We start from the raw sequence: 15,439 nt of genomic DNA, 5'->3' as shown, positions 1-15,439 counted from the left end.
ACAGGGCCGCCTCAGGGTACTGAGGTGGGTAGAAATAGTCTCCTGCGCCAGCATCCTCTGGCTGAGGGCAGGGGTAGCCCCGAGCACCAGCGTCCTAGGGCTGAGGGCAGGGATGGCCCCATGTACCCAGCATCCTAGGGCTGCCACAACAGACCAGGGACTGAGCCTCAACAACAGACGTTTATTCTCTCCCCGTTCTGGAAGCCCGAGGCCCGCGATCAAGGAATCTGTGGGGCTGGTTTCTCCTGGGGCTCTCTTCTTGGTGTGTAGGTAGCCCCCTTCTTCCTGGGTCTCCACAGGGTCTTCCTCTTTGTATCTGCATCCATATTTCCTCTTCCTGTGGGTTGGGGTCCACCCTAATGACTTAACTTTAACTTATTACCTCTTTAAACGTCACATGTTTTTATAAGGAATTTTCCAAATAAGGTCACATTCTAAGATTGGACCTTTTTTTTTTTTTGTGACGGAGTCTCTCTCTGTCACCCAGGCTGAAGTGCAGTGGCACGATCTCGGCTCACTGCAACTTCCGCATCCTGGGTTCAAGCGGTTCTCCTGCCTCAGCCTCCTGAGTAGCTGTGATTACAGGCACGTACCACCACACCCAGCTAATTTTTTGTATTTTCAGTAGAGACGGGATTTCACCATGTTGGCCAGGCTGATCTTGAACTCCTGACCTCAGATGATTGGCCAGCCTAGGCCTCCCAAAGTGCTGGGATTACAGGCGTGAGCCACTGCGCCCACCCAACATACAAATTGTATAGGGGAAAAGCAGCCTGTAACAGACCAGAAGGTGCCTGAGATGCTGCAGTACCATCTGCAGAGGGGCCAAATTAGACTCAAAGATGCCAGCACCTCCTCCAGGAAGCCCACCAATTAACCACTCGAGTCACTACCCTGAGCCCTGGGTTCCCTCTGTGAAGTGGGGTGCTAAGAGTCCCACTTCAAGCCCGAGAGGTGCCCAGCAGCCCACAGGCCCGTCCTCCCAGCCCAGTCCCACCTGCTGGCCTGTCCCACCCCACCTGTCTCCAACAGGCAGAGATGAGGGGTAACAAGGAATAAGTACAACTGAACAGAGACAGCCGGGGTCCAAGGTAGCTGGCTTCCCAGGGCTCAGTGACCTGCTCTCGGCCACGCAGCTGCCCAGAGAGGCCAGGACTGCAACCTAGGTCTCTGGTTCTGTGGACTGGGTCTTCCCATAGAGCCAGGCCCTGGTGGACTGGAGACGTCCTGGTCTGATCCTCCCACCTCCCAGCTCACAGGGCATATTGGGGTCCTGGGACCTCCCATTATGGGTCGCTCCATTCAGTACACAGGTGCCTGAAAAGCTGGTGGTGCCCAGGGCCTGAGGACTGCTCTTGGACGTCCCCTCAACTCCCATCTGCTCCCCACAGCCACCTGAGCCTGTGCCCGCTCTCAGCATGAGGTTACAATGTTTCTTTCATGCTATGTCCATGTTTTTCCCAAAGTTTCTCAGTAAAATCCCTTTGGAAAAACCCAGCCTTGTCTCAAAGAAGCCTGGGGCACAGGGTTGGTCTGGGGTCAGGAGAAGGCAGGGTGAGGGGCCATTAGGAGAGAAGAGGCCTAGCCAGGGACACTGACTAGAGGGCAAACCCAGCTCCCCACGACCTTGGAGAGGCACTTCAATTTCTGAGCCTCAGTTTGCTCCTCCAGAAAATGGGATTGTCTCAGGATCAAATGGGTTCACCTTGGCTGAGGACCTGGCTCCCAGGTACGGAAGGCCAGGGAGCAGGACCCCCACCACCAGATGCTTGCCTGACCTGGGGCTTGCTGAGAGGCCAGGCTGTCACACCTGGGGTGTAGAAGCCAGAGGCGGCCGCTTCCACCCTCACTGCTGCCCCAACCAGCGTTAAGCGCAGCGTGAGCCCCGGAGGCCCAGGCTCCCTCCCTAACCCGAAGCGGCTGCGGGCAGCGGGCAGCAGACCACTCTGACCCAATCCCATATTGCAGGGTTGAGGTGGGAGCCCGGGCGGTGGCCCCAGCCGACGCCAGGGGGAGTCGCAGGACGACTCCCGCGGGGCGTCCCCAGGTCGCCGCGTGCCGGGGGCGGGGCCTGGCTGGCACCGCCCCTGCCGTCTGCGCCCGCGGGCTCTGGGCGTGGCTGGGCGTTCTGGGCCCCGGCGGGCGGTGAAGGGCGTCGGGGTGTCGCAGTGCCCCGCGGTCGGGCCTCCGCATCCCTGGCTCAAGGGCACGCAGGGTCGTGGGACCTGCGGCGGGGGTCGCCTCCGCCCGAAAGCTGCCCTGCTGGACTGGGCGCGCCAGCGGGGCGCTGTGGGCGCCCTGGGACTCCGCCGGAGCTCGGGCGCTCGGCTGTGTCAGTCCCGGGCAGTCGCGTTGAGATAGGTGTCATAATTCTCGCCCTGGAGCCATGTGGTGAGGATTAAATCTCAGTAAATGGTGTCATCGCCCAGTCACATGCCGGCCTCCTGCACCCTACATCCCACGTGTCTGCAAGGCATCCTGCGAAATGTCTGTCCCCTTTCACAAAACTACCCCCATGTCCCCCATCCCGGTCAAGCCTCTCCCTCCCTGGCTCCAGAACCGACAGGAAGGACTGGAGGAGGACCGAGAGGACTGAAGGCCCGCCCCACCCCTCTCCTGAGCTATAGTCCAGGGGAGAGTCCACGCGGTCCTGAGGTTTAAAACTGAAGCAGGCTGCCAGGCCAACTTCCGCACCTTGCCTCCCACCTTTCCCGCATTGGGGGAGGGGGGGTGGCTATTTTTAGAAGGAAGGCTGTGGGAGAAAGTGCATCTTCCTCCTGGAGGCTGGCGAGGCAGCAGGAAAGCACAGAGGGGCAGTGTCTCCTGCCTCCCTCCGCTCATGGGTCCCTGGCACCCCTGCCTGGGCCACAAAAGGGCCATGGACTTGGCAGAGCTGACATTTATGGAGTGTCCCACTGCCCGGCCCTAAGCTTCCTCAGCCTGGCTCAGGCTGGCTAAGGGCAGAGGGCCAGGTTGGGGGGACACACCTGGGGAGGGGGCCCTGGGCCACACTCAGGGCTCTGCTCCCATGCCAGCTGCAACCAGGCAGCACGGCTCCCCTCCTGCAGTAGAACGGAGCCCAGAGACAATATCGATGGACCCAGTGGAGGGACAGGACCCCCACATAGGGCAGGAAGAGATGCCTGCTCAACCAACCTCTGATGTGGGTTCTGTGGCAGCCTTGTGGCTTCCTGACCTCAGGGATTCCCTTCGTAGCCCCTAGCCTTGGGCACCTTGCTTTGCACCTCAGTTCCCGCACGTGCAAAGCTTCACAAGAATTTAACGAGATCCAACCTGGAATGGTGCGGCCCACCCCAGGTGCCACTGCTGTGCTTTCCTGCACCCAGGTCCAGCCCTGGCCCCAAGGAGGTCCCACGGAGGGTTGGAAGGCCACTTGGAGGAGGCTGGTTCTGCCTTGGGCAGCCTTGGCCGAAGCAGAGAGAGGGTCCCTGGGCAGAGGCACCAGCCACAGAGCCAACTCAGCCCTGCCCAGCCTGCCCCAGTGCCATGCGCAAGTGGTCACCTAAGAGGTGCTCTGGACTGACCAGCCTGGGCTTGGAACTGAGGCCCTCACCTGGAAGGCCACAGGCAGAACCCAAACTGTCCTCAGTCTCTTGCATCCCCATCAAGTGTGCCTGCTGGCCACCAGGAAGTGCCTTTATTTCTGCTTCAAACCACGGAACAAAGCGGGGTGTGATCCAGACCTGGGCCATGGGCAGGAGAGGGCAGGGCTGCAATCCTGGTCAGACCTGGTGAGACAGGAAGCAGCCTCTGGACTCTCCCGGCTGGGCAGGCCCGGCCCTCCTGTGCACCAGCCCGGCCACCCTGGGGCAGAAGCCCTCAGCAGTCAGACAGCAGAGCCCAGCCACGTCCTTGTCCTATCCCCGGGCCGGGGCTGCTGGGTCCTCAGAGCAGGCACACTCTCTGCCAGCAGCATCTGCAGCTTTCCCTGGTTCTCCAGGCAGACTCGGGGAGGAGGCTGCAGAAACATAAAGGCGGCCGTGTTGGTTGTGGGGGGTACTGCAGCCTGAGAGGATCCCAGGGGGCCTGAAATGAGCCTTTGGCAGGCAACTGGGCTGGGGCAGGCCAGGAGGTCCCCTTGGGTGATGAGAAGCAGGAGGGGTGCTTGGCCAGGGAGGCAGAATGAGGCTGGGCTCTGCAAGCAGGGGCAGCTCCCACATCCACCAGATGAAGGGGTGGCAGAGGGAAGGGAAGTCCAGGGCAGACTCAAGGACCTCCCCAGAGCCCAAGTCCCAGGGGTTACCCAAGGGGTGGTACCTGATGCTGTCTTGGGCCCTGGGCAGAAACTGACAAGAGGTCGAGGGGGCTTTGGGCAGAGGTGGGGGTTATGGGTCCAGACAGATAACCTCTTCTGGCCACACTGAAAAGGGGGTTTCCTGGCCAGTACAGGCTGAGGTCTGGGGATGGGAGAGGGCAGACAAGGTGCTGAGCAGCACCAGCTGTGGCCGAATTCACTTCCTCCTCAGGGACTCCCAGGGGTCTCCAGGGGACAACATCTCCCAGGGCACAGCTCATGCCCCTTGCTCAGTCTCCAGTGGCCCTCAGAGCCGTCCACAAGGTCCCCATGGCCCAGCCTGCTGCCTCTCCTGCCCCTTGGGCCTGGCCCAGGCTGCCCCCTCATGCTCACACAATTCTCCCGAAGCTTCAGCCTTTACTTATTTATTTTTGAGACGGAGTCACTCTATCGCCCAGGCTGGAGTGCAGTGGCGTGATCTCAGCTCAGTGCAACCTCCGCCTCCAGGGTTCAACTGATTCTCCTGCCTCAGCCTCCTGAGTAGCTGGGATTACAGGTGCCCGCCACCATGCCTGGCTAATTTTTATATTTTTAGTAGAGATGGGGTTTCACCATGTTGGCCAGGCTGGTCTCAAACTCCTGACCGCAAGTGATCCGCCTGCCTCAGCCTCCCAAAGTGCTGGGATTACAGGCATGAGCCACTGCGCCTGGCCTGCTTTCAGCCTTTAAGCAGGGCACCTGCAGCCGGATAGAGCCTGCCAACAGGCCAGCCCATCCCCCACCACGTACACCTGCACCCTCACAGCCTCCCAGGCCCTAGTGAGCAAGGCACACTTGCTCCAAAGGTGATGACAACGAGCAAGCACTGGATGATGAGGGGCGAGAATGTGGCATCACTCATTCAACAAGTATGCAACGTGCACCTCCCGTGCCCAGGCCTGCGACTGAGAGTGGATGAAGGACCTCACTTGCTGGTGGGAGGGAGGACGGTGTTAGGGAGAGGGGTCAAGGCCAGGCAGCACCTAGAGCCCCAGGCAGAGGCTCCAAGGCGGGCGGAGGATGGAGTGTGAACAGGCAGGAGGCAGGAAGGCCTTGTCTGCCAGAGCCGCAGGAAGCACGCCCTGCTTCTGACCCTGGCAGTGGCCACTTCCTCCTCTCAACACCCCCACAGGTGCCCTCACTTACCAGCAGCAGCCTGGCTCTGAGAGGGGCCCCTCTGGGCATTCTCCAGGGGCCAGCGCAGCTCCCCGCTCTCCACAGGGTCCGCCTCACTGGGCTCCACCACGATTGAGGGCAGCCGCTGGCCCAGTCGAGGGCCCTTCTCCCGGGCACCCGCCACAGCCTGCAGGGAGGATGGGCAGAAGCACAGCCATGCCAGGCCTGGTACTCCTGTTCCCTCCCACCCCCGTCCTGCACACTGCCCCACTAGGGGGATCAGAGACCCTTCCCACCCAGTCCCTAGGGCAAGGATGGGCACATGTGTGTTCGCACAGGAACATCCCTGAGACGGGTCCCAGGCCCTACCAGGTCCCAACCCTGGCGGTAGGGTGCTCAGCCCTTGGGGTCACAGCTCTCAGGAGGCACCATAGGATGCAGCTGTGCTCAGCTCCAGGAGCCCATTGCACAGCCAGAGCCAGAGGCCAGAGAGGCCAAGGTCACCAGGAATGAGCCCAGGCTTCTGCGCACCCCCAGCTGCCTCCTGCACCCGGATTCCTGCCAGCCCCTTCCTGGGGTCTTCCCTGCTGGGTCCTTGGCCTCCTCCAGGCTCAGAGGAGCTGGGAAGCAGTTGCCATGGCAACCCAAGCGGCTGGCTCTGGGCTCGCTCTTGGTTCATTGTTCAGTGCTCACAGGAGTGTGCGGGGGCTGCATCCCCAGGCCTTCCCGGTGCCCTCAGCATCTCCACCTCCCATTCAAGGCCTTTGAGGCTGCAGTGCTACGTGCAGAACTCTGTGCCTCAGCACCCCAGTGGCCCTGACTTGCCTGCCCTGTCCCACCCCCACGCCTGTGCTCAGGTAGATGCTCCTGCCTGGAGCTCCCTGTCTCTCTTCTCTTCACCTAGAAGGGAAGCTGCTGGGTCCACCTTCCCAAAAGGGCACAAGGGCCTGGAGGAAGGAGAGCCACGCAGCGGGGGGGACTTAGCTGAACAGCCCTCGGTCACTGCGGCAAGATCCCTGAACAATACACATTCCTGAGCTCCAGCCCAGACTCTCTTTTAACCAAGGACCACAGGTGACCCTCAAGTGTGAGAACAGGTGTCACTGGACTGGGATGTCTGTGGAATGAAGGAGCTGTCAGAGGACAGCAGAGCAGGGACCCCATCCCTACCCCAAAGGCTGGACCCTCCCGGGGGCCACCCTCATGCTGGCATTACCAGTCCAGGGGCTCATTCCCCAGCCTGCTCTCCCTCCCCATGTGCCATTCTCCTTCCTGCCCCCAACCAAGGGCGCTCCTCTCCAAGTCTGCCCACTGGGGTGAACGAGGTCCAGGCCAGCAGTGTTTGCAGCTCTGAGGCCTGGTGCTCACCCCTGTCCACCCTGCCTGGGAGGTTGTGTCTGCAACCCCAAGTTCCAGACTGGTCCCTATGTCACTCCAGGCTGGTTCCCCTCTCTGGCCCCACCGCTCCCTGACAAGGAGAACGGCTGGGCTCTAGCTGGGCTCTAGCACTCAGAATACTAAGGCTGCAACCCTGTGTAGGGAGTTTGGTTTTTTTAGTTTCATCAGCACCACCCCATCCCCCACCGAAATGTGACGCTAGGGGCAGGGAACCCTGGCCTTTCCTCACTCAGCAGAGAGCAAAGCGTGCCTTGGGGGACAATCCCTGGGGTCCTCAGGTCAGGAAGGGGTGCTCAGTAAGCAAGGAATGCTGGCCTTCAATTGTTTTATCCTTTATATTTTTATAAAAGAGCAACGAGCTGGGCACAGTGGCTCACGCCTGTAATCCCAGCACTTTGGGAGGCCAAGGCGGGTGGATCACCTGAGGTCAGGAGTTCAAGACCCTCCTGGCCAACATGGCAAAACCCTGTCTCTACTAAAAATACAAAAGTAACAGGGTATAGTGGTGGGCACCTGTAATCCTAGCTACTCCAGAGGCTGAGGCAGGAGAATTGCTTGAACCCCAGAGGCGGAGGCTGCAGTGAGCCAAGATCGCGCCATTACACTCCAGCCTGGATGACAGAGCAAGACTCCATGTCAAATATAAATAAAAAAATAAATGAGCAATGATCTCCCCCACCCAGATGGGTAAACTGAGGCCAGCAGCAAGGCAGGGCATGCCCCAAGTCATGGGACAGAGTTTGAGACTTGCTCCCTCCCGAACCCCCAGAGTCCCGAGCACGTACCTTCCCTGCTGGGCCTCCAGCCCCCTCAGCAGTGCCTGGCTGTGGTGAAGCAGGCCAGGGGGTGCTCATGCTGCTGCTGCCACTGCGCCACTAAGCTGCACTAGGACTGGGAGCAGAAATGGGGTGTCTGCTGTTGGCCTGATGCTGGATCTACCCTCCCCCGAAGGCTTCAGGCACTGAGCCCACCCCACTCCACCCCAGCCCAGGCCCAGTGCCCACGGTTCCAGCTGGACCTGTATTGCACTGCTCCCTGCCTGAGCCCACTGCCAGAGGGGGCACTGGACCCTGGCCACATAGTGTGCCTGCAAGAGGGCACAGGCAGGAGGGGAGACCTGGAAAGGCTTCCTGGAAGAAGTCCGCTGATCTGAGGCCTGAGGGATGAGCAGGAGGTAGCCAGGCCAGTTGGGAGGACAGAAGCGCATTCTGAGACAGGAACAGTTCAGGAAGGACACAGAGCGTCCAAGGGACTTAAATGGGTTTCTGAGACAGGAGGCTGGTAGTAGTAGGGACTGGGTTCAAGTCAGCCAGAGACCAAGGTGCCCATTTCCTCCTTGAGAACACGCACCCTGCACACCCCGGGGCCAGGCCCTCAGCACCCACAGCCCAAGGGAAACTGACATCCTGCCTGCACTTGGCCACGCCCACCCAGGCTGGCCACAGCAGAGGGAGCCCCGCTGGAGCCCTGGCAGCAAGGGCTCTGGGAAGAGAGCCCCTGCCAGGAGTCGGCACCAGCCAGACCCTTCACCTGCCGTGTGGGTTCTTGGGGCCACACCCAGGTCAGAGGCAGAAACGGGGGTTGGGTCTGGCAGTGGCTGGCATGCAGGCAGCAGAGGGCCATGGGCAGGGGCAGCCCGGCAGGAAGGGGACAGGGCAGTAGGAGAACAGAGACCAGCAGGAGGGAATGCCTGTGACGTCCTGCTGGGGTGGGTGAGGGTGGTCCTGTGGCTGCCAGCAAAGCAGAGGGCTGCTATTCTGGGAAATGAGGTTTCTTTCACCAAAAACCCCACTCAGGTCAGCTGGGGTCCCACTGAGGGCCCAGGGAGGGCTAGAAGGGCACACAGTGCAGGAAGCCTCTCCGGGCAGTGAAGCCGCACCCTCTGGTTCCTCTGCCCAACCCCAGAGCCCAGGGATGTCTCAGTGCCCCTAGGTCCAGCCCTCCATCAAGCCTCTCCTGGATCCCATCCCAGGACCCCAGAACCCAGGTTAGAACCCAGGGCAGCCAGGACAGAGACCCAGCCAGACTTGGGAAGGAGGCAGAGGGAGAGGCAAGAAAAATATTGCCACAGAGACCAGGCGAGAGGTGACTGAGCTGGAGACAGAGGAGAAGAGAGAGAGAGAGACAGAAACAGACCCGCAGATGACACTTGGCCCCGAGAGAGAGGATGACAGAGGCAGATGATAGAGCTGTCTGCTTGAGCCAGGTGGGGGCGGGTGGGGAGGGAGCAGGCAATCAGGAAACAAGTGCCCAAGGGCTGCCTTCCCCTGCCCAGCGCCAGGGCCCAGTGCCAGCTGGGGCACCACACATAGAGGGCGCCCACCACCCCCAGCGCCGCGGGATCCCAGGTCTTGCCGGGCACAGCCCCGGGGGCAAAAGCGCGCGGAGGCATGGCGTCCCACAGCCGGGCTGACCCCGCGAACCCATGCCGTCCCCTTCCCCAGGGAACTGGACTCAAAACTCCCCAAATCCCCCCATGCTCCTCCCTCTCCCAACCACCCCGCACCTGGCCGTCAGGGCGCGCCCGGGGCCCGCACTGCCAGGGCTAGGCTGGGGACGGGGCGACCCTGCGCCACACTCACACTCATACTCACCGCCCGCGCGGGTGCTGGCGCTGGGGCCTCCGCGCTCCGCTGGCTCCGCGCTCACCCGGCTCGCCCTCCTCTCCGCGCTCCCCGCCCACGCGCGCTCTCCCGGCCTCCCTCGCACTCGCCCTCCACGGGTCTGGCCGCCCGCCCTCGGCGCCTCCGCCCTCCCAGCTCCAGCCCCCAGATAGGGCCCGGCCTCATCTTCTCTTAAGCCGACCCCTCCCCAAGGACCTGCCCCCCTGGCCACTTGAGACTGAGCCTCAAGACTGGCGTCCAGAAATTTGAGGTGCAGAATTCGGTGGGGCCAGATACATGGAAAGAGGACCCCCTCCTATTGGGGAATAAGAGAGGAGTAAAAAGGACAAAAAAAAAAAAAAAAAAAAAAAAAAAAGCAACTGCCGGGCGCAGTGGCTCACGCCTGTAATCCTAGCACTTTGGGAGGCCGAGGCGGGCAGATGACCTGAGGTCAGGAGTTCGAGATTAGCCTGGCCAATATGGTGAAATCCCGTGTCTACTAAAAATACACAAAAAAGAAAAATTAGTCAGGCGCGGTGGCAGGTGCCTGTAGTCCCAGCTACTCTGGAGGCTGAGGCAGGAGAATCGCTTGAACCCGGGAGGCGGAGGTTGCAGTGAGCCAGGATGGAGCCACTGCACTCCAGTCTGGGTGACAGACCGAGATTCCGTCTAAAAAAAAAAAAAAAAAAAAAAAAAACTGGGATGGGCTGCAGGAAGAGGGGGGATCACCCTGCAACCCCCCTCTCATCTTCACTTCCAGTTCCATTCCCAAAAAGGAGCAAAACAGCCCTGGGACAAGCCGTCTGGTTCAGTCCAGTGCACAGACCTGACACCTAAAGCCAAGGTGCATAATCTCTGGTCCATGTAATTCCCAGCCTGCAACCAGGAAGCCTCCACCATCAATTATCTAACATCCCACTTCCATTCAATATCCACAGTCCAGCCACTGTCTGTCTACCATTCACAGCTATTCATCTATCTTTTGCCATCCTGCCACCATCTGAGACCCACCATCTGCCATCCATCATCCACCATCAATAACCCAACATCCTTCTCGCCCACAGTCCACCATCTACCATCAATAACCCAATATCCACCCCGTCCACAATTCACCATCTACCTTCAATAACCCAACATTCATCCCATCCGCAGTCCACCATCTGCCTTCGATAACCCAACGTCCATCCCATCATCCCATCCACAATCCACCATCTATCATCAATAACCCAACATCCATCCCGTCCACAGTCCACCATCTATCATCAATAACCCAACATCCATCATATCCACAGTCCACCATCTATCATCAATAACCCAACATCCATCCCGTCCACAGTCCACCATCTACCATCAATAACCCAACATCCATCATATCCACAGTCCACCATCTACCATCAATAACCCAACATCCATCCCGTCCACAGTCCACCATCTATCATCAATAACCCAACATCCATCCCGTCCACAGTCCACCATCTACCATCAATAACCCAACATCCATCATATCCACAGTCCACCATCTACCATCAATAACCCAACATCCATCCCGTCCACAGTCCACCATCTATCATCAATAACCCAACATCCATCCCGTCCACAGTCCACCATCTACCATCAATAACCCAACATCCATCCCGTCCACAGTCCACCATCTACCATCAATAACCCAACATCCATCATATCCACAGTCCACCATCTATCATTAATAACCCAACATCCATCATATCCACAGTCCACCATCTATCATCAATAACCCAACATCCATCCCGTCCACAGTCCACCATGTGCCTTCAATAACCCAACATCCATCATATCCACAGTCCACCATGTGCCTTCAATAACCCAACATCCATCATATCCACAGTCCACCATATATCATCAATAACCCAACATCCATCCCGTCCACAGTCCACCATCTATCTTCGATAACCCGACATCCATCCCATCCACAGCCCACCATGTGCCTTCAATAATCCAACATCCATCCCATCCACAGTTCACTATCTACCTTCGATAACTCAACATCCATCCCATCCACAATCTACCATCTACCTTCCCTCATGCAACCACCAGCCATCCATTCACAATCCACCATTCAACCACCGTCTGGTATCCAATGTCCATTAACCATCCATCTCCAGTCACCATTCTCTATCCAATCACTGCCCATCCATCATGCACCCATCCATTCACCACCAGCACCCATCATTTACCAAGCATCAGTACACCACTAAATACCCATCAATCCAACATTCATTCACCAACCATCCATCCACCACCTATCCATCCATCACTCACTGTGTAACAGCTTTCCATCAGATATTTAACACGTCCATCTACCATTCACATCTCCATCCACATATCTAATTTTGAATCATCAATCTATTTACTATTCATTTATCCCATTAACCTCCATGAAATCAGCTACCATTCATCCATCTACAATTCAGCCACCAGTCTTTCACCATTTGCTATCCATTAATATTTCTATGAACTGTATTCCTGTATCCATCCACCAACCATCTACCATCACCATCTCTTTTTTGGTGTTTGTTTGTTTGAGGCAGAGTCTCGCTCTGTCACCCAGGCTGGATTGCAATGGCACAGTCTCGGCTTACTGCAAACTTTGCCTCTGGGTTCAAGCAGTTCTCCTACCTCAGCCTCCCAAGTAACTGAGATTATAGGTGGCTGCTACCACACCCAGCTAATTTTTGTATTTTTAGTAGAGACAGAGTTTCACCATGTTGGTCAGGCTGGTCTCTCTACTGACCTCAGGTGATCCACCATCCATGGCTTCCCAAAGTGCTGGGATTATAGGCATGAGCCACCACACCCAGACTACCATCACCATCTCTTATCCACATCCACCACATACCTATTCATTCATTGTCCATCTCACAACATCCTCTATCTATCCACCCATCATCCAGCCAAAATTCACTATTCATCCAAAATCCATCCAAATACCATTTAGCATCCATTCATATTCACCCATTCTAGAAAAAAAATATTGGCTGCCTGCTATGTGCCAAACATTGTTCTAGGTGCTGAGGACAGAGTAGAGAGACAGCAGTGAGCATTTATTTACTATTACCCATCCACCATTACAATTCACTCACCATCCATCTGGTCAGTATTCATGCACCATCCCACATTCATTATTCACTCTCCATTCAATATTCATCTTCATTCAACATCCATTGACTGTCCACTTGCTATGTATCCATCTTCCTCCATCTATACATTAAAGCATCCATTTACCACCTCTCCATCTACCCACCCACATTCACCTTTCATGCATCACATTTCCAACTTGTAGCCATCTGCTGTTTAACCTTCATCCATCCGTTCAACATCTATTCATCATTCATCATCCAGATTCCATCCAGTTGTTATCTATCCACATCCATCTATCTATACCTCCACAGCACACAACCCATTATTCATCCAGCTAGCAATCATTCATTTATTTGCCATCCAGTCCCCATTCATGCACCAGGCAGCCACCATTTACTTGTCCGCCACTCATGATCCATCCATCAGTCATATACTCATTGGTATTTCTGTTCCATCTGCCCATCCATTCTCTGTGGATAGATCCATCACAATCATCCACTTCTATTTATCCACCATCCACCCACACTTCCATGATGTATCTACCCACTAGGCATCCACCATCTACTATTAATACTTATTGCCTGCAGTTTATATCCACTATGTATGGATTCATGTGGTATCCATCAATACATCAATTCAGCATCCATGTCCATCCGTTTTCCATCTATCAATCTACAGTGTATTTATCTATTCTTCATCACTTAATCAGTCACCAACTACATAGATGCATCTACCATCCATCATATTATATCCATCCACCATCTAGGATCACCCTCTACCATGCTTCCAGTGCCCATCCAATCATTATCCATACATTCTTCTACCCACCACATTCTCATTCCATCATTACGTCTATCATTCTTCCACTATCACTCACCCAGACACTTATTCGTCCCCCACCAGTCAGTCAGTCACCTAATAATTAACTCATCCATGTGTTCATCTATTACCCATAAGTTACATTCTTATATTATCCATATACATAAACATCAGTCCACCGTTCTCACTTCATCTCACCACCACCTATCCCCACCATTCATCCATCCATCTTCTCACCATTCTTTTGCCCATTCATTCATAAACAAAACATTCATGTATTAATAAATATTAATATTAAGCATTTTTGACTCCATGTCAATGCTAGATTCTGGGATCATTGAGAGAACTAAGACCCAATCCAAATTCATGATCCAATGGTCCAAAACGGAGAACCAGGTCAGGCAGAGAAGTGTCTGTGTGAAAATGTGAATTGGATTCTCCTGGATGTAGGATGGATGGAGCTCTTTGCACAAGTTCTCCAGGAGGAGGATGGGCAAGGGGGCATCACAGCAGGGTGAGTGGAGGCCTGACCTGGGCACTGTGGCTGCAGCTCGGGAGACCTGAAGATGTGGGCATAGAGGGAGGTGGGACTGGATAAAGAAGGTAGCAGAGATTGTGCAAGGCTGAGAATGCCCGGCAGAGAGGCCAATCCCTGATGTAGGGGCAGCAAGGAGTTCTGAGAGGGTTTGTGGCAGGCAAGAACCCCAGTCAGCTACGTTCTGAGAAGGGGCTCCCCACATCTGTACACTACTGCAGGCAAGAGCACAGACCAGAAGGACAGGGACCTGCCTTAGTGTCACACACCAATGCCAGAGTAGGTCCGACACCTGACACCCTGATCACTGTGACTGCAACTGCACCCTCTGAAGACCCAGACACCCTCATGTCAGGAAAGTCAGCTGGCATGCTCCCTTTCCACTGCCCTATCCCCCAAAAGGCCACCCCACCCCCTTGCCACTTGGGCAGAAATTGCTCTTCCAACTTGTTAGTGCAAGTGATACCTATCACCTAAGGTGTTAGTTGTCATCCAAAGTGTTGGCGGGCAGAGGCCTCCCAGCTTCCAGGGCTTGCTCCCAGTGGGGCATGGGGTGCTCGGGAAGTGCTGAAGCCCTTGAGGCACCAAGCCATGGTGGCCGGGGCAGGGAGCATCTGTAAAGACAGGCCTGGAGCTCCTAGCAGAGCTGCACAGTTGGCCTCAGGGCCTGTTTTTGCCTCGAGCCTCGGAAATGCTGCTTCTCCCCCTCTCTCCTGCCACCACCATGTGCCTTTCTCCACAGGAGACTGGCAGATCCAGAGACAGGAGCTGTGCCTGGCCATGCCCAATGTCTGCTGTGTGTCTATGGAGCCCCTAACCCTCTCTGGGCCTCCCTATCCCTGCCAATGCAGTAAGGGCATGAGGTGGACTAAGTGAAGGAGCATCATCCCTGACGTCCTTTGGCTGCACTGAGGCTATCGTTACCCTCTTCCAGCCCTGCTCCCCAGCCTCCACACCTTCCAAAGCTTGAACAGGCTGGGCACGGTGGCTCATGCCTATAATCTCAGCACTTTGGGTAGCTGAAGTAGGAGGATCACTTAAGCCCAGGAGACCAGCCTAGGCAATATAGTGGGACCACAACAAATATGAAAAAAAGTATCTGGGTGTGGTGGTGCATGCTGGTAATCCCAGCTACTCAGGAGGCTGAGTTGGGAGGATCACTTGAGCCCAGGAGGTCGAGGGTACCGTAAGCTGTGATTGCCCCACTGCATTTTCCAGCCTGGGTGATAAAGTGAGATCGTCTCAAAAAAAAAAAAAGAGCGGAGGTGAGGGTGGAATGAGCATCTGCTGGGGTGCTCCGCTGGAAGCAGAAAGCCTGGCCCTGGGCCAGAAAGGCTTGCTCTTGGCACCCTCTTGTGACCGTCCTGGAGTAAGACACCACAGACTCGATGGGCAACATCGAGGACTGTGCCGTGACAATACACCACCTAGGCGTTTACCTGCATGTCTCTGCTACATATATTCCTTCCTTCCTTCCTTCCTTCCTTCCTTCCTCCCTCCCTCCCTCCCTCCCTCCTCCCTCCCTCCCTTCGTTTTATCTGCATGTACCTGCTACAC

General features: G+C 56.4%; 1 protein-coding gene across 1 annotated transcript; it reads right to left on the bottom strand.

The window, feature by feature from the left end:
• Positions 1–3,643: 3,643 nt before the first annotated feature.
• Positions 3,644–9,510, bottom strand: LBHD2 (LBH domain containing 2). Its single transcript, XM_037984572.2, has 4 exons — positions 9,403–9,510; positions 7,594–7,699; positions 5,441–5,597; positions 3,644–3,979 (listed from the first exon to the last, which is right to left on the bottom strand). Exons 2-4 carry the CDS (start codon positions 7,660–7,662, stop codon positions 3,879–3,881), a joined length of 327 nt encoding a protein of 108 aa, XP_037840500.1. The 5' UTR covers positions 7,663–7,699; positions 9,403–9,510; the 3' UTR covers positions 3,644–3,878.
• Positions 9,511–15,439: the final 5,929 nt, after the last annotated feature.

Source organism: Chlorocebus sabaeus, chromosome 24 (genome assembly GCF_047675955.1).
Source record: "Chlorocebus sabaeus isolate Y175 chromosome 24, mChlSab1.0.hap1, whole genome shotgun sequence".
Taxonomy (NCBI): Eukaryota; Metazoa; Chordata; class Mammalia; order Primates; family Cercopithecidae; genus Chlorocebus; species Chlorocebus sabaeus.
Note: the sequence above shows the minus strand (reverse complement) of the source record. Positions and strands in the feature narration are given on the sequence as shown.